At 58.8% G+C, this 18403-nt stretch overlaps 1 protein-coding gene across 2 annotated transcripts; it reads left to right on the top strand.

Annotated features, from left to right (window-relative positions):
- Positions 1–1208: 1208 nt before the first annotated feature.
- IGF2 (insulin like growth factor 2) lies at positions 1209–14215 on the top strand. 2 transcript variants are annotated; one of them, XM_064513140.1, is made up of 4 exons: positions 1209–1705; positions 6637–6799; positions 11273–11439; positions 11807–14215. In XM_064513140.1, the coding sequence occupies exons 1-4, from the start codon at positions 1613–1615 to the stop codon at positions 12044–12046; spliced, it is 663 nt and encodes a 220-aa protein (XP_064369210.1). In that variant the 5' UTR covers positions 1209–1612; the 3' UTR covers positions 12047–14215. The 2 variants fall into 2 exon arrangements, with proteins under 2 accessions (XP_064369210.1, XP_064369209.1); XM_064513139.1 differs by lacking the exon at positions 1209–1705 and adding an exon at positions 1836–3828.
- The last annotated feature ends 4188 nt before the right edge of the window (positions 14216–18403 follow it).

Raw genomic sequence — 18403 nt, forward strand, 5'->3', positions numbered from 1 at the left:
CTATCAACAGTAGCTTACAGCCCCGCGTCGCCCCCTCGCCTAGGCTGGGTCTTCTCCTGCGACGAGCCCTTGCTGGGAAAGGGCAGGGGCGGCTGCTCCTTGCTGGGGGGACAAGTCTTGCTGAGCGCTGCGCACCGGGCCGAGGGGAAGGACCCGCGACCGGGATTTTCTGGCTCCCGGGTGTCTAGGGGAAGCTCCGCAAGCCCAAGGCAGGCACCCATCGGGATGCCTCCCCTTGGAGCCCCAGTGCACACCGGCGGGACCCCTCCGGCGCTCAGCCTCCTTGGCAGCCAGGCCCCTGTCCACACGCTTGGGCACGGACGCGGGCGCCGAGGTCCGGTGCCGAGGGGGGGAGCGCGGCGCGCACGGAGGCGGCTTCTCGGCATCACCTCCGTGTGCCAGGCGTGGGGACCACTGCCCCGGCGCTGGGCTGTCTGCCGGACCCGGGACGCCACTGCCCTGGCAGCCGGTGGAGGTGACACGCAGCGACGCACGCCACAGGAGCAGAGTCCGAGGAACAACGCGGAGGACGGAAGGATGCTGAGGGGGGAAGGATGCCCAAAGCTTCCTCGGAAAGCGCCGGTCCTGCCCCTTCCTCACGTTTCCTGGGGCACGGCTGGGGCAGCTCCGACTGCTCGCGGAGGCACCGGGTCCCCCGTCCTCGAAATAATAATAATAATAAAAAAAACCCAGCCGTGCAAAATAAAAGCGAGAACCCGGGGTCGCCTTGGGGCATATCGCAACCGGGGCCGCGGCACCCTCGCCCTGGCGGGCGGCTCCGCGCGTGTGCCCGCAGGAGGAGCCGCACCGCGCCGCGGGGCTGGGGGCACGGCCGGGGCTCCGCGCCCGCGGGGCGGCGAGCGGGGCCGGGCGAGGCGCGGGCGCTGCGCGCGGCTCGGCGGAGCGGCGGCGGCGGGGAAGGGTCGCTGCGGAGCCGCGGCGCCTTCGGGGGCGCCGGGTGCGGCGGCACCTGCGCGGGGGGGGGGCCGGGCGGCGCAGCCCCCTCCGGAGCGCGGCGGGCGAGCAGAGCGTGCGGCGGAAACTTTTTTCCCCCCTCTTCCCTCCCCGCGCTGGACTCCGGAGGGTTACGAGGGAGAAGGAGGGAGGGAAGGAGGGAGGGAAGAGAGAGGGGGTTAGATCGCTCTGCAACATTATTGGCTGCGTGGCCGGGCTGGTGCTCGCCGGGGAAGTCAGAGCATGCCCATTGGGGGGGTATAAAAGGGGGGCAGCCGGAGCGCCCTGCCTGTCTCCTCGCTCGTGGGGCAGCCAGCCGGGAGCAGCGTGCGCCGAGGGAGCCGGCCCCTCCAGCCCCGGCCAGGGCGACGCAGTCCACAAACACAACAGTGCGAGCCGCCCCGGGGGCAGCCACAGCAGCAGGAGAGAAAGGCAAAAAAAAAAAAAAAAAAAGGAAAAAAACAGAAAAAAAAGGAAAAACAAAAAAGCAAGCAAGCAGGCGCGCGCTCGCTGGCCCTCCGGCGCGGCGACGTACCCCAGCGTAGCAAAATACCATCCTCGAGCCGGGCTGCGGCAGGCGCTTGCCACGGCCGCCGGGCCGGGCGCGCGGAGCCGAGCGGAGCGGAGCGCCGGCGCGCAGGCAGCGCAGCGCAGCGGCATGCCAGGCGCCGCGGCGGGCGCGGGGGAGCGCGGGGGGCCGCCCGCCTGCCCGCGCGGCGCCGCGCACCCGGCGCAGAGCGGCGGCGCCAAGGTAAGCAGCGCGCTGCGCGCCCCGCGCAACGCCGGCGGGCCGCGGGCGATGCGGGCGGGCTGCCCCGCCGCCGGGGCGGGCGAGGGGCCGCGCTGCCCGCGCGGGGCGCTAGAGGGACCCCGAGAGCCGGGCTCGGCCGCGGGGCCGCGCGGAGCGGAGCGGCGCGGAGCGGAGCGGCGCGGCGCGGCGCGGCGGGTCTCCGCGGAGCGGCTCGGGGAGCGCGGAGCAGCCGGTGGCCGCGGGCGGCGTGCGGGGCGCCGCCAAGCTCCGGTTCGCAAAGCGCCGCAGCGCGCCGGGTCTCGGCGGGGTGGAAATCCAGAGAGGAAAAACAAGAAAGCGACGCCAAAATGGAGCGAGAGTTAGCGGCTGGCGTGCAGCCTTCGACTCCGGGCGATTTTTCCCCCCTCCTTCCTTCCCAATTGCTTTTCCCTACAGTGATTGTTTTAAGAGCGCGACTTGGAAGGGCTCTGCCGAGCGGTAGGGAATTGGGGCACATGAGGAAACTCGGATTTAGCGTAACTGTACCAGCAGATGTGGCCGCCTTGCCTCGAGCCAGCGGTACGCTAGCGGGGTTTCTGATACGCCAGGGCTCGCTCCGGCAGCGTGGAGCGATCAAGTGCAAAAATAAGGTTTGCGTGGGTGGTTTTAAAGAGACACCTTGGGAGAACCGCTGCTTTCAACCCGTAGGTTGCGACTTCCTATGCAAAGTCTGTAGTTTTCTTCCACACGCCAGGATGTGCCTGGGAGGCCGAGGCCTGGTTCTCTTTGTTTTTATTTGTTGTCAGGTTGTGTGTGCGTGCGCGTGTGTGGTTTTTCTTCCACTGAGCAGGGTTCAGCGTGTTGGGGTTTTTTTTCCCCCTCCTCTTGGCTTGATTTAGAGTGGAGTTGAGGAGTCTGGGTCGTGGGTTTTGTAAGGGTGACTTTGTGCTGAGGACATCTGGAGAAATAAAACTGACTGACACCTCTGATTTGAGCTTCACTGAACTGTTTTGGACCCAACTTGACAATTTTGGTGGGGGTGAATGGGTCAGGGCCGTAAATCTTGCTCCGGGTTGTCGACACCCACACAAGCTCGCTCAGCCTTTCAAAGGGGCTATCCCCGCTCCTGTGAAAATTCATTAAGGGATAAAAGATTTGACACCGCAGGTCCCCTCCCACCGCTGAATGAAACTGCAGAGCCAAAATGTGCGTGTGTGTCCCGGCGCTTTTCTCCTGACAGGTGATGCTTTTTGCAGCCCGGAGGTGTCGGTGCCTGGCCGCCCGTTGCCTCCGGCAGGCTTTGGATCAAGCCCCGCTGGAACAGCGGGGCGCTAGAAAGAGGGATTTCTGCCTTTCCTTTCTTTCTTAAATAAAGCAAACACAGCAGGTGAGGTCTTATTTTTAGAGGGCCCGAGACGTTGGTGCGTTTCCAGCGTTGCGTGCTAGCACCGTGAGCGGCCCCCCCTCTCCCTGCTCGTGTCCTGGGACTGACCTCCCCGAGCCCGGGGACGGGGCTCGTCGGTGCTTTCACAGGCTTCCGCGTCTGCGGGGCGAAGCGGCGCTGGCTTCGACCCGGGGGTCGGGAAAGGTGGGGGGATCGGGGCAGAAATATGCCTGGTGGTTGTAACCTGGCTCTGAAAGGGTTAAGTCTGCTCTGCCAAGACATAAAGTAAGTTCAACGTGTTGTGGGAATATCACTTGCCAGTAAACTCCAGTCACCACAATTTCTGATTTAACAGCTTAACTTGCTGTTAACTTTTCCTGATATACTCCAGGTTTTGGACGTGAACGCAGAAAGGAGAGAGGAACAATAAAGAAAGGAGTTAAGTGAGGCTACTAAAATGGACTTAAATCCCTTCCCTGGGTCTTGCCAGCTGTCTTTAGAAGAGTTAAGCAAGATTGCATTTCCTTTTTTTTCTGCCATAAATCAAATGTTTCTGGGCTGCATACCAAAATTTGTGCAATACGCGCTTGCTCCCCAGCGGGGTGAGTAAATGGTACTGAATACCCCATTCACCTTTCCGAGCTTGATTTTTCCACAGCTCCGGTCGCCCTCGGTGCAGGACCCAGGCGCAGGGCGCGCTCCCCGGCTGGCGGGAGCCGCGGCGAGGAGGCGCGAAGGCGCCTTGCTCCGCCTGGGAAAGGTGATCCCCGGGACAGGGCTGAGCTGGGGAGGAACAGGGAAGACAAAAAAGCGAGGGCTAAAAATAGAAGCAGTATTGCCAACCTCAGCCGTATAAATGTCACGCGAGCCAGGTGCCAAGAAGCAGGAGACTTTTATTTTTTTCAAGCCTCGCGATTAAAGCCAAGCAGGAGAAAAGCAAAACAACCCCCTCGTCCTGGGTCGGTCTCGTTTGCCTGGCAGCTCGACGGAGCCCCGCTACCTCTGTCCAAGGTCCGGCCCGGTGGCCCGCGAGGGATGGCTGCCCGCCCCTATCACCGCGATATTCGGGGTTTTCTCGCTAGCCTGGCGGGCAGCATCCCTGCCACCATCCCTCGCTGCACCGTACCGTGGCATCCCGCCCCTTGGGCGTGCCGTGCCCCAAAATTCGCGTGTGGCCCGCTCGGGGGTATCTCGCAGGTAGATGCTGGAGTGCTGAAACTTCCACCTCCCTGGCTGGGATGGGGCTCCGAAAGTTTGTTTTTCCCTCCTGCTTGCTTCGGGCTGACAACTTCTTGCCTCGCTGCCGTTAAAACTGCGCTGCTCCGCAAAGAGCAAGAGTCGCCTGGGCCGTCCAAATCCAAATTTTGCAGACTGGGCCATCTGTCAATTCCCTCCTACGTTGTTCTGTTCATATTAAATTGTAATGAAGGCCAGACTGAAGGAGGAATTAGGTCAGACAGGAGGTTTAGTATCCGTTTTTCGGGAGATGTTGCCCAAGAGAGGCACCGTGGTTTGGTTGGCTCGGCGCAGGCCTGGATGCAAGGGATGCCTGAGCAGTCCTCGGAGATTTGGCAACCGGGCCTTTTAGCACATCGCGGCCCCTTGGCCTCCGGCTCCTCAGCAGCTGGACAGAAATCGCCGATCCAGCTGATTGTGCAGCAAACCGTCGAAAAACCCTGCAGCAGCCTCACACGGGAGGGTGGCTCTTCCCTGCGACTAGGGAACTCGTCCTGCATCGCCGCTCGGACGCCGCACCGGGTCTGATCTGCCGTTGGGAAGAATTCACCTCCGGGCACCTCTTCCGCCGCCGCGGGCCAAGACCAGCCCCGGAGGGACCAGCCTCCCCCGGGGAGGCAGCGGATCTGCCTCCCGCCTGGCGCGTTCGACCAGCTCGTGCCGGGGGGGCAATGGCGGGCAGTGCCGCCCCGGCAGCCGTGGTTTGGAAGGAGGAAGCTCTTGTGAGCTTGTGCCTGGGTGGAGAAAGGGGCTTTTTGGCACCTGGTGTTTTCCAAGGACTGGAAGTTGTTCTCCGCCGTATCAGGTCTCCCCCAGCACCAGCTATCGCCCCGCTGACACAGCCCGTCTCCTCCCGGGGGGCCGGCGCGGGCTGGGGGCCGCCGGCAATCAGGCCGCTTGTTAAGCGCGCCGCTCGGAGCCAGCCGGAGCTTAATTGGGAACGGGGGAGTATTCAGGTGTCCTGGAGCCCCACGTTGGCCGCCGGTGCCGCGGGCGCTGCCTGTGCCTCGGGGACGCCGGCGGCCCGCAGCCACCCTTAAAAAAAAAAATAGAGGAAGGGGGAGAAAGAAAAGGCGAAGGGAGAGGGATAATTGCTGGCTTGTCACGGGGCGAGCGCGTCGCTGACGTTGCCACGCGAGGGGCAGGGCTGCGGCAGCGCAGGTGATGCCAGGAGGACTGGGGAATACCCACGGGCCGTCTCGCGAAGAAAAGGTCAGGATTGCAGGCGGCAAACCGCTGCGGCTTGGCCGCGTGGTGAAATCACAGCCCGCAGAGCGCCGTGGCGGAGGGACCGATGCTGCTGCAAAAGCCCCCGCGCGCTGGTTGCTGCAGGGCTGCTGCGTCGCCTGCGCAGGGTCCTGGGGGCGTTTCGGGGCCTGGTGCCGGCTGAGCCGCCTTTTTGCCTCCCCTCTGCACCGAGCTACTGAGCGCTCGCAAGCGCAGCGCCTTTACGGGCGACGGCTTGGGCTACGCGCTGCCGAAACGCGGCGGCGAGGGCGGCTTCCTCGCTGCCCCCCCGGGGGACCTGAGCTACTTTGGCGGCTCCGCTGCAGCCTTCCCCGGTGACCTTGGGCGAGTGATTTAATCTGCCCGGGGCGGCAGCTCCAGCTCGGAGCAGGAGGCGCAGCGCCGCGGCGTCCCGGGGGCCGGGGGCACGGCCGAGACCGCCCTCGAGCCGCTCGGTGCTGGTGAGAGCTGGATGCAGAGCGCCGTGTCTCGGCCGAGGGTGGAGGTTTGCTGGAGATTAGGCGGGGAAAGCTTGGCGTTATTTGGCAGATATGTGGCCCTCCTCAGGGTGCGCTTCCCCGGGACCCGTCCGCCCCGAGGGATGGCTTTCCCATCCCAAACCCACTCGGCGACAGCTGGGCTCCCGGGATTCCCGCGCCTGAGCTGGGCAGGTCCGAGCTTTCCTCAAAAGCAGCTCCGGCACGGGCTGAAGCGTCATTTCTTCCTGCTTTTGGGAAGCACGCTTGCAAACTTCTCATCAAAGCGATTCCAGAATGAAGCAAACCACATCCTGATAACCATTTACGTGATTTCCCCATTAAAAAAAAGAAAAAAGATGCTGTTTAAAGAGCAGGGGGATAGAAGCCTTTCGCAGTGGGATTTTCCAATGGAAAACCGCTCCGATGCAAACCTCGTCCGCCTCGAGGCAGCCCGTCGCCCGGGCAGCTGAGCGGCGGGGCTGAACCTTGCCTGCAGAAATCAGTCTGCAGCATCCGAAACCCTTTTGGGGGGAAAACGCGGGGGGACGCGTCGCCGGCCGCCCGGGAGAGGAGGAGGCGAGGGGGGGGGCACGTGCCCGCGTCTAACGCTCTGGCTTCGCCCGCAGGTGCCGAGGATGCGCGCGGCGAGGCGGCTGCTGCTGCTGCTGCTGGCCTTCCTGGCCTCCGCCCTGGACGCCGCCGCCGCCTACGGCACCGCCGAGACCCTCTGCGGCGGCGAGCTCGTCGACACGCTGCAGTTCGTCTGCGGGGACCGGGGCTTCTACTTCAGTGAGTAGCCGGCGCGGGGGCCGGGCGAGGCCGGGGACGTTCTAGGGAGCGAGGCGGGGAGGCCGGACCCTGCGTGTGGTGCTTATAGAAACGCCAGGTATCGCTGGGAAGCGCTGCTGTGTTTTAGGCCAACCCGTGATGCAGGCGAGTGAGCAGCAGCGATGTATCCAGCCAGCTCGGTGCTAGCAAAAGCTTGTTTTTAAAAACTCCCAGGCGACGTGTAGGCGCTGTATCCACGGATATCCCAGGTGCTGCTCCCAGGGACCATCCCACTTTGGGAGCACCTGGGCCGGGCAGCTCTGCTCTCCCCGTCGGGGCAGGCTTGGCTGTGTCCGTAGCTCCTCGGCGCCTCTCCAAGCCCTCCTGGATGTACTGGATGTCTTGGATGGGGCCAAGCTGCCTGGATGTGAACCTGTTGCTAGTGATGCCTCATCCTTTCACAGCACGGGCCGTGCCAAAGGATGTCGTCGTTGCCTCGCGCGTGCGGGACTGCACGAGGTCGGGCTTTCCGTGGGCACGCAGCACCCGGGAGCTGCGTTGCAATGGGCGGGAGGGCTAAGGCAGTGGCGGCGGACGCTGAGCAGTCCCCAACCAGGTGACAGCGGCAGCTCGCCGGGCTTTGGGGTGCCCTGGCCTGGCGTTGCAGTGCGGGGCGCTGCTCCTGCCCTTCTGCGTCTTGCTGACCTATAGGTAACCAGGGGAAGGGGGCACGGCCAGGCGGCGGGGAGGGGACGTAGGGGCGAGCTGTGCCTGCTGCCGTGCATGTGGCCCTCGCGCCTCCGCTCTGACTGTGCGAGAATTAGTTAGCTTGGAAAGCTGCTTTCGAGGAATGGGGCGAGTCGTTTTTTTGGAGACACCGGCGTCTGGAGCCGTTCTCCCTCGGAGGGAAGGGTTTGCTGCCGAGCAGGGAAAGACCCCGGGTACCAGTTTCAGACGGGGATGCTCAGCCGGTGCGGACTGGCGTCATGCGAGGTCTGGCGTGCCGGGGGGCTGCTGCCTGGGCCCGCCGTTTCGGAAAGGTGCTTGGAGCACCTCCCGCCCTCGGTTGGCTTCGGGCAAGGGTTTGCACACGCGCCGCTCTTCCTCCGCTCCTCTTCCGCCTCCCGCGTCTCCGTCTGCCGGCAGCCGGGAGGAGAGCTCCTGCCTGGGACTCGCACCTCTCCCTCCCGCCTATATATAGCGGAGCGCCCGTGTCCCTGCCTTCAGCTCCCCTCCCCTCCTCCCGCTCTCGGGGGATGAAAGGGAACGGGGCTTTTGTTTTGCGGACAGACTGACCTCCCTTCACCTCGAATAACCCTGCCTTCCAGGCCAAAATGAAAACACTTCTGCAGGCCGACGAGGAGTTTTGTGCCAAGTGGCCAATCTGGTGTTTGCAGGGGGATTCATCTTTTTTTTCTTTTTTTTTCCTCTCCGGTCCCCCTTCTCCTGTTTTCAGTCTTTCTGCTGAGTGCAGGTGCCTGGGGGCTGAAGCAAAGCCACCCCAAACCCCTGCTTTAACCCCTTCAGCATCTGGCTGTGCAAGGCTGAACAGATGTTTGGGCTCAAGCTCTGCTAGGTGAAGGCTGCAGACATCCCAAGCTCCTCTCTCTTTTTTCCCTTTATTGGTTGGTCAAAGCTGGGCTTAGTCTTAATTTTTAAACCCCCTTGGCTACCAGGATCTCCACACCCTGCCCCTACGGCCACATCCTCAGGTCTACAGGGCAAGTTCATGGCTCTCTGGTGGCTCGTGGGGACCTGTGTCCGCACCGAGACACTTGCACTAGCTATGGCCTGCTGGAAGGCCCAAGGCTTGCCTGCTTGTGAATTTGTGCCTTAAAACCGGGCCCAAATTTGCCAGGAGTACGCCTCAACCCACAGCCTGCTGAGAGCTGCTACCCGAGGAGCAACCTGCTTCCAAAGAAGCAGCTGACACGGGCTGCTGCAGCCTGGTCCCGCGAGCGCCGGGGAGCCCTGCTTGCTGCAAAAGGCTTGTTGCAAGCAGCCGGCCGGTGATCGTGGAAAAAAGGAAAATCGTGAGAAAGCTCGCTGTCGGTTTTCTGCTGCCGAGGTGATTTAAATACCTAACTACTGTATGTCCTTGTCACGGGAGGGCTTGCAAAAGCCGGCGTCCTAGCCTGAGGTGCTTCTGTGAGCACGCTGCAGTTTCTCGTGGGCGCGTGGCCGCTGCCGAGATCCCGTTTCTGATCCTGCTGAGCTGGAGCATCTCCGCGTGGCTCTGGGCTGGCCCGCGGGTGACGGCGGGGATGTCCGTGGGTCCGTCTGCTCGCCCGGGGCACAAACCGCAGGTGTCTTTGGAAGAGTTAGGATTTGCAAATGTGAGGGATATCGAAGGCGGCTCCCAGCTTGGGATTCCCGGCATCGCCGGCGTTGCTCGGCGCCTTGCCGCGCGTCCCCTTTGAGCTGGTGGCCATGGGGCCCTGCTGGGCCGCGGGCCCGGGTGCGCTCCGAGGACGCCGGGGGAGCGGGAGGGAGCGGGCTGGGGACGCGCAGCGACGTCAGCTGTCAACAGAGCTGCGGCGTGCTCGGCCGCTTCGCCCCGCGGCTCCCCGGGGCCGGCGCTCCGGGGCGCAGGTGGAAGGATGCTCCGGGGCCGAGGGGCGAGGATGGGGCCGGGGAGGAGGAGGAGGAGGAGGAGGAGCGGCGGCGTCCGCCTTGTGCTCCGCGCACAGCGGCTCCCGTTTCCTCCTTCCCAACAGCTGATAAGAATTCAGCCCTGTGCCGCCGCTTGTGCTGACGGGGCACATTCCTGCGCGCCGCCGTCCCTCCGAATAATACTAGGAAAAAGCAGGGGGGCAGGCGCGGCCCGGGGGCACGGGGACAACGGCAGTGCTGCCGGCCGCGCACAAAGGGGCCCTTGTTGGTCCCCGCCGGGCCGCGGCGGCCCCGGGGGCTGTTTACACCCGAAGGCCCCTTCCACTCGGCTGGGCGCTCGCGGCCGTCCCCGAGCCAGGGGCACCGGCTGAGGCGGCCCCTTCCCCGGCTGCCCGGGGCTCCAGCCCTCCTTCCCCGGCAGCGGGACGGGGCGCGGGTCTCCCGGAGCGAGCGCGATTATTAGTTAAATAGGAGCTAAACCCTCGGCGGCGGCGCGAGAGCGAGATGCCGCACGTGGGCGAGGGCCGGGGGCTCCGACCCGCGGTCCCGCCTGCTGCAACCAGCCCTTGTCCCGGTCCGGTCAGCGGCGACGTTGCTGCTAGCTAGAAATTTCCCGGCCTCCGTTGCCCTTCGGCTGCTGTCCCGAGGTAGCTGTTTTTCCCCGAGTAACTGTCCCACGGGAGAGTGTCTTGGCATCTGGCGAGAGCCGCACGGACAGTTATGTAATCGGAAATCTGCCCCGCCGGGCGGTCGCCAGGGAGCCGGCGGCGAAGCCTTCCGCTCCTCCGGAGGAGGCCTCCAACCTTTCGAAGCCTCGGCTTCTCCCCAGACCACGCGTGTCGTCGCTGCCGCTCCGCGGGAGCGCGGGCGGGAGGGGGCCGCTTGCGTTTTCTCCGGTTTTTCCCTTCCAAACCCTACGTCTGCCCTTGGCTGGGCTCCTCCGGAGAGGGAAGCATCCTCGGACCTTGGCGGCTGGCCGGGCAGCGGGGCAGGGCGAATCGGAGGGAGGCCGCCGAGCGCTGCCGGGTGGATCCCCGCGCTGAAATCACCCGGCACTTTGCAACCCCGAGGCCTGAAATGCTGCCCCAGCCCCATGCGCGAGAAAAGCGCATCCTTTAATCCTTTAGTTGCAGGCCGTTTCATGTCTTTGGAAGTCTTCTTGTTTTGCATTAGAAATTCGAATTTGCCCATTGCTTTATTTAAAGAGGAGAAAAAGGGGGGAAAAAAAAATTACCCAAGCCGTTCCTCTAGAGCACGTTGGCTTAATTAAATAGTGACACTTGCTTGTCGCTGCGTTGGCCACTTCTCCGCTGGCTTTCGCATCCTTCTGCAGGGAGGAGCGGGAGAGGAGCCCTTCTTAAAAGATTAAGTTTAATAGCTATTTTTGGCGGGTGTGGGAGCGTGTTGTTGAGACTGTATTCTTCCCGCAGCTGTCTCAGAGCTGCCCCATCTGGTAAAATTTATCCGCGTTGCTTCGTTTCACCTGCCTGAGCGTCAACATGAAAGGAGGAGGTTGGCGACTGCAAAGCCGCGCTGCTTCTTTCTAATAAAAGGCGCCTGCCAGGATCAACAGCGGAGACATTCGCAGTAATCTCCGTCGCGTTCGCATCCCGACTCGGCTTCGGCTTGCTCGCTTCGACCGCCCCAGCTAGCTGAAGCCGCAAAGGCGGCTCTTGCTGGTGTCACTAATGAGGTGGAATAAACTGCGGTGGTAGGAAGTGCCTTTAATCGCAGTCGCGCTGGGAGCTCGGAAAGCCTCGCCGTGCAACGGAGGCGCTTGGCGAGCCGGTGTCCGCGGCGCGCTGCCGCGGACGAGGGATGCGGGGAGAGCGGGCGTCCCTCTCGGCGCGGGGTATCACGGCTGGGCCTCTGCCGTTGCAGGTAGGCCCGTGGGGCGAAATAACAGGAGGATCAACCGCGGCATCGTGGAGGAGTGCTGCTTTCGGAGCTGCGACCTGGCTCTCCTGGAAACCTACTGCGCCAAGTCCGTCAAGTCGGAGCGAGACCTCTCCGCCACGTCGCTCGTGGGGCTGCCGGCACTCAACAAGGTGAGCGGGGGCGGCGGGTCCCCGGAAGGGCTGGTCAGAAGAGAAAGAGAAGAGAACGGGGCCACGGGGAGAGGGGGATGCCTGTCCCTGAGACCCGTTCTTCTGCAGCAAAGCCAGGGTGAGGCGACCTCCCAGGGACGGAGATGCTTGAGCAGGGGGGTTGGAGCAGGTGCTCTCCAGCGGTCCCATCCCACCTCAGCCCTGCTGTGAAGCTGTGCTGAACGCCCGCACGAAGCACACGGGATGGGGCCACCGGAGATGGTCTAGGCTAGAAGAGGAGGAGAAATGAGCTCTCCCTGGGGCCAGGCGAGAACCACGAACCTCACGCCCCGCCTCGCAGGCTGATTTTTTCCCCTTGCCTCCGCAGGACAGCTTCCAAAAGCCTTCGCACGCCAAGTACTCCAAGTACGACGTGTGGCAGAAGAAGAGCTCGCAGCGGCTGCAGCGCGAGGTGCCGGGCATCCTGCGGGCCCGCCGGTACCGGTGGCAAGCGGAGGGGCTGCAAGCCTCCGAGGAAGCCAAGGCGCATCGCCCCCTCGTCGCCCTGCCCAGCCAGAGGCCCCCGGCGCCGCGGGCGCCCGCGGGGCCGCCGGGCCGCCAGAAATGAACTGCCGAGCGGCGTCTCCGTTTTGGGTCCGCCGGGGGCGGGCGGGAGGACTGGCGAGGTCTAGCCCCCGAGCCCCTCGGCCCCCCCGGGGGCTGCCCCCGAGCCGCGCGGCGGCCGGCCGGGCGCGGGAGCCCGGCGCGGCGCCGGCGGGACCGCGGCGCCCCGGGCCAGCGGCGCCGTCTCCGTGGCCTCGTCCTCGCGGGCGGTTTTGGGGGGCGGGAGGGGTGTTTCGTTTCTCAGACCTGTCCTCTTCCCCCGTGTACCCAGTGTTTCCGAGCCTGTGCTTCAAAGGGACAGTGTGGCACTTGACCTTTTCGGTTTTTTCCCTGTGGGGCACGGCATGACATCCCGGGTGCCAACAGCAGAAGACAAAAGAAAGAGCGAGAGGGGAAAAGGATACGAAGTCAACATTTTTTTTCGAGAAGAAGAGTCCATTCCGTGTCTTTCTTGACAATAAAGTGAAAAAAACGGGGAGAAATCTTGAGGGATATAAATCTTTTTGCCTCATTCCCACCCCCACTTTTTTTTTTTTTTTTTTTTGGATAACTTTTCTTATTTTTATAACTTTCTTTTGCACCTTTGAAAAAAACGTAACTGAGAAGAGATTCCGAGGAGACCCATCTGCATTTTTTGTGTGTGCTTAATTACAAGATTCCAAATCGACTTGCACCTTTTGAAAATCATCGATGAAGTGAGAAAGAGAGAAAGAGGAGAGAGAGAGAGAGAGAGAGAGAGAGAAAGAGAGAGAGAGAGAAGAAAAAGGAAAGGGGAAAAAAAGAAAAAGTGAGCTGATGCTCACTTTAAATGGAGGAGGCGTCTGCATTGCACATTTGCCACGGATTTAGTTGATTTATATATATAATATATTATATAACTTTTTTGGCAAAAAAAGCACTATTTTTATGGGACATTTTGTGTAGTATCTGAAGAGGGATTGTAATGTTTAAAATGTGTTATGGTGCTAAAGTAAGTTGGAAGGGAAAAAACCCAGAAATAGCAAGGGAGGGTGGGGAGGGAAGGACAAGATAGCGAATACTGAACTTGAAATTTTAGCTTTTCGTTTTAGGAAAAGTGTGATAAATGTGTTTCTTTTCTCTTCTGAAATATAGCTTGGTCATGACCATATGAGCTAGTTGGCTGTCACTCATGTACACAGATGCACGCACACACAGAAATACATCTATACGCATCCTTTTTTTTAAGAAAAGAGAAAAACAAAACAAAAAAAAATCTAGACTAAAAGGGAACTGCTCTGAAGACAAACCACGCTGGAGTCGCGCAGGTGTGCCCGCTCCGCCTCCGGGCCCCGCTCCGGCGGGGACCCCGCCGCGCTGGCTCCCGGGGCCGCCTCCTCCGGCCCCCGCTCCGGCTTCTCCCCGGCGCTGCCGGCTCGCTCGCGCGCCGAGCCCCGGCGGAGGCGGCCGCGCCACCACCCGCCGGCTCCTGCCCCTGCTCGGCCCCTCGCCGCGCGGGAGGGAGGCAAGGCGACGCCGCGGCTCGAGGCGCGGGCCGGAGAGGCGGGCAGCGGGCTGTAAAATAGGTTGGTTTTAAAATAATATATATTATCTGTCTAGGAACCGTAAAAGGGGGGAATCAATTACATCTCCCTATGATATACTCTCACTTGCTAATAAAATGGGGACACTCTGTTAACCAGTTCTGTACTTGCTTTGTCTTATATATCCATACATTTAAAACATAAAAAAAAAAGACTACTTGAATTGTATTCTATTTCGTGGTTTGGAGGGGAGGGCTAGGGGGAGTTTTGAGAGGGGGAGGATTTTAATGTATAATCCTTTTGTTTGTTATTACCTTGCAATGTTGAGCCATGAAGCCTTTGTTTAAAAAAATGGCACTGCAATACACGACAAAGAAAATCCTTTATTTATTTTATTAAATATATATGGAAAAGAATGAAAATTGGTCCAAATTAAAAGGGCGGCGGGGGAGGGAGGCGGGTGGGGTGGGGAAGGCAGAATAAAAACAGAGCAATTGCAAATAATTAACTTTTTTTTTTCCTTTTCATGTGTCTTTTTTTAAAAGAAACCTAGTTTTTATTTTTTAAAAAGAGAAGTAAAAGCTTTCCTGGATGCTTTGTACCAAAAAAAGAAAAATGAAAAAAAAAAAAGAAAATCTGTTAAGCAAATAAATATCCATCCAGAATACGAAGCCTGGCGTTTTCTTTTATTTATTTTTTTGCTACTGGGGTCGTTGCTGGGGGGGCGGGGAGGGGGAAGCCGTGCCAAGTGGCGGTATCCGTAAGGGACCGGAGGAGAGGGCGTTAAAGCTGCTCTCCTGGGGCTCGATCCTGCGAGGGAGGGAGCGGCGCTGGGGGGCAAATGTGAGGGAAAATACTACCATTCCAGTCCGGTAGTAATTTCCACCGCTGCGGAGCGGCTGCTGGGCAAAACGGTGCCGAAGAACTCCTTTATACCCAAATCCAGCTAGATACCGTGCCATCTGAGCTGTCACCAATTTAGCCAGCAGGGATGCAAAAACTTTCATTTTTTTGAAAATTAGTTTCTTCTAAAATTTGTGGTAAGCCAAAAAAGTAGATTTTTTTTTTTTTCCCCTTGGAGATTTATTTATTTATTTATTTTTTCCTAGCTAGACGGCAGGGTTTTTCGTGCCGCTGCAGGGATAGCTGCTTCCTTTGGACATTTCCTTTACTGCAGGTGGAGAAAGGTCGTGTTCAGCTTCCCGTCCCTCCGCAGCTTTGGTTTCGTTTGCACCCAAAGGTGGCCCTATAACGGGCTGACTTAGGGCTTCTGGTGGGAGCTGCTGCAATTTTGTCCTTGGGAGATTTGTTTCCTTTCTGCTTTTTGGTGCATAAACCACTAATGTGGAGGGGGAATAGCTTTGCGTGCAGACCTTTTTCTGTGTTTTTTGTTTGGTTGGTTGGTTGGATGGTGCCAACGTGCCCCAGCCACTTCTGAGCCTGCTCCCAGCCTGCTGGGCACGTGAGACCAAGCCCGCGCTTCAGCTTGGGCTTCCCCTGCTGCTTGCAGGCAGGTAAGTCAAAAGCAACCCAGCCCATGGGGCTGAGGACAAACCCAAGACGCTGCGTTTGCTTAGGTGGATGGGCAGAACGGCTAGAGATTTTTGAGCCGCCCCTACGCACAGAAACAGCTCTTAGCACTGACCTCCTGGGGTTGCTCGGGCATGGGAAGCGGTACCAAAGTGGGCACGTCTCAGAGCTGCCTGGCACGTTCGGGCACCCAAACCGGCCGCAGAGCTCAACCCAGCCGCTCCAGAGACCGCCGTGCACCAGGGACCTCCACGCACCGCCTTGCTGGCTTGCAAGAGGATCGGGAGGCAAAGGATAATTTCGGCAGAAGAGTCGGCAACTGTTTCCCTGGTGCCCTGGGGAAGAGCGGGAAAGGGCTCCCTCCTCCGAACAGGAAAGGGCTTTGTCTGGAGATGGAGCAATTGAGGGCGGGGGGACCCTTTTCTCCCCTGCTACATTATTTCTCAGCTTTTCTATCTGGAAAACACCTGAGCTGTTTTCCTAGTCTTCATGGAGTAGTAATAGTGCCACAGGGATGAGCTGAGCCTCCAGACTGGTTCCTCTGCATCTCTATCTCTTGGCTGCTTCACCAGTTTCATCCTGCCTGATCCCAAAAGCTCAGTCTTTTGGTGATGTACCTGGCTACCTCTGCACCAAATGACGGGAAGAACTGTGTTTGCTGGTTAAAAAAAAAGAAAAAGACAACTTATTTTGTTGTTGCATGCATTACTGTCCGCTCATGCTTTATATGGTTGTGGTGAGGGGAGAGGGGACCTGGGAAAGGTGTTGCTGTATCCGTGTGTTCAAACACTTTCTTTTAATTAAAAAAGCCGCTTCCGATGTCCACAAACTGCAGGCACCGTGGTGGCACAGCAGCTCCGTGGCTCCCAGGCCATGCGAAGGAGGACCGCCAGTTTGCAATGGCCAAGGGATGCCCTGTCCTGCGAGGGCCCCGATGGCCCCACGCGAGGGGCTCGGGATGGCTCGACATGACTGCATCCCGCCGGAACCACGTCGGTCCGGGCAGGAATCCTGGCCTGCTCCGCTGTTGTGCGACCAGCTGTGCATGCACGCAGGAATGCACTTGCTCATTAAAATCACGTCAGCACTCACAGAGAGCCCTGCGAGAGCCTCTTCCCCCTGCCCGCTCCTTGTTCCCACCAACAAGGCACTGACAGCCGAGATTCCCAACCTGCCGTGTGCTCCTTCAGCGATGGGCAATGGGCTCAAGGCAGGAAATTTCCAAACAAGCAATTTTTTGGCTTGGGTGGTGTTGGAGGCCAGACTTGGTACTTAAGATGGGCCATTCTGGTCTGAAGCTGGCTGCTTGCAGCTCTTGGTTTGGGTGTCCAGACCACCCGTGGCTCCAGTTATGGGAGGGGAGCACCGCCACGGAGCACCGATCTCCGTGGGCATTCTCCAAAGAGCAGCACGGCCAGTGGCGTTGGCCAGAAAGCGTTAAGCATAGCATAGTTTCAGATGGCAAAAAGAAACTGCTCAGATGTTCTCTCATCGGTAATATCTGAGTATTTGACACACAACAGCAGGGAAACAAAGAGAGAACTCCTTCTCTGTCATGAACAATAAAATACCTGCCTTACTTCTCAAAATTACTACAGATAAATGCAATCTTTATTGAATTTTCAAAGTTCTCGCATGTACATGTTTGCCCTTCTTTGTTGACTGGCTTTAGAAAGAGCACAGCTTGCAATTACAGGACAGTGAGACAAAATAATACCAATAATAACAAAGTCAGGTGAGTTATTTCCATGCCTTGCCACGGGAGAAGGGCTGGGACAACCTCTTTGCCCATTTTCTGTCCTCCCAAAAGTGTGTTTAGATGAAGGACATGCTCCTTCTGTACAGGACAACACCCTTCACCTCAGTAGACCTTCAAAGGAACTGATTTAGGAAGGCAGTCAAGACCCAGGGAAAATCAAAGCTTGTTATTGCAGACAAGCATTTCACATAAATCTGCAAAAAAAATTTAAATCTTTAACAGAAATCCACCCAAAAAGCACTCAGGTCTCTTGTCTCATTGCTCCTACTGGAAGGCAGATGGCATCTTATCACATCTGATGGCTAGAAATGATCTTCTAGCCACCACCTGCTACTGGTGATGATGATTGTTCTTACGACAGCTCTTTTAGCTTCCCTCCCTGGATGAGGGAGCCATCTCATTCTCTTCATTTTGTCAAGCTAATAAGTCAAACTCTTCTGGTCTCCTTTTATAAGCTGGACTGGGACGGTCTAATTTGCCCTACCAGTTCCTCCATTCTAGTTGGCCATCTCTGCGGCTTTTCTCATCTACGGCTGCTGACAGCCGGCAGGGATGCGGATGCTTCTGAAAATTTTGCCCTATCAATCAGCAGAGCAGTTTTATTAACACTCTGCCTGATCGCTGGGGTTGAAAAGCTGTGGGCTGAGGTTCAAGGGAAGTCTTCTACTGTGCGATTAGGGAGCGCTGCGCTTTTAGGCAATGTCCTTCAGACAGGGGATGAGCAAAGCCTTCCTTTAAGCATAGACGTCACTTAGTCTTCAGTAGTGTAAAGTTAAGTGGAGTATTTTGTATCTAAACTTCATTTTTTTTGTCTGCCTGCTGTAAATATCCCTGCAGATAGGCAGTCCCCAGCACGGCTAATGCCTATGTCAGAGCTGCAGCTTATGTGGGCATTGTCCCCCAAAACTGCGACCGTCTGAGCTGCAGGCTGAAGCAATGGCCATAGGATCGCAATCTCGGACACCCTGTGAATAGTGAAGGACTGAATTAAGGGAAGAGCTAAATTCCAGTCTCCAGAAAGTGAACCACCCAAATCCTTGCCAGGGACTTGGCAGAGAAGCAGGTACCACCCCTCCCACCACTCATAACTAAGGTGCTCCCCTGGAAGAGTCGTAGGTTTAAAGCTATTGGGGCAAAAGAAATCAGAAATCAGCCTCTGCCCCCTCCATGCCAGGCAAAGGCGCTCGGCACCAAGCAGAGAGCGCTCTTAGGCCCTGCAGTCGCTTTGAGGCCAGGAAATGATGTCTTGCTTTTTTAATGGGTAAGGACTTAACTCTAAGAGGTGGTTAAGGACAGAATTGAAAGGGGAAGCAGATGATTTACAGTGCTCAGGATCCTGAAAACACCCCAGACTATATCTCAGCTGGTGCTTCCAACCTTTTCTGAGCCCATTTCAGAGCCCTGCATTTCCCCAGTGGCAGAGAGGACCCCTGTACAGCAAATTCAAGCCTAGCTTTGCTTCCCTTCAGTGCTGTTCGTGGATCCCTTTGCAGTAGCTCATAGATCAGTCTGGTTCACAGACTACAAGCTGAAACACTGCTCTTTCAGGAGCTCTGTTTTTCTAAAACAA

The sequence above is a fragment of the Dromaius novaehollandiae genome, chromosome 5 (genome assembly GCF_036370855.1).
Source record: "Dromaius novaehollandiae isolate bDroNov1 chromosome 5, bDroNov1.hap1, whole genome shotgun sequence".
NCBI lineage: Eukaryota > Metazoa > Chordata > Aves > Casuariiformes > Dromaiidae > Dromaius > Dromaius novaehollandiae.

Excerpts from the sequence above, each read along its gene's own strand:
- IGF2 (XM_064513139.1), top strand. The coding sequence starts at position 3,679 with ATGGTACTGAATACCCCATTCACCTTTCCGAGCTTGATTTTTCCACAG. Across the intron at positions 3,829-6,636 it reads CCTTGCTCCGCCTGGGAAAG|GTGCCGAGGATGCGCGCGGC; the intron begins GTGATCCCCGGG and ends CTTCGCCCGCAG. Across the intron at positions 6,800-11,272 it reads GGACCGGGGCTTCTACTTCA|GTAGGCCCGTGGGGCGAAAT; the intron begins GTGAGTAGCCGG and ends CTGCCGTTGCAG.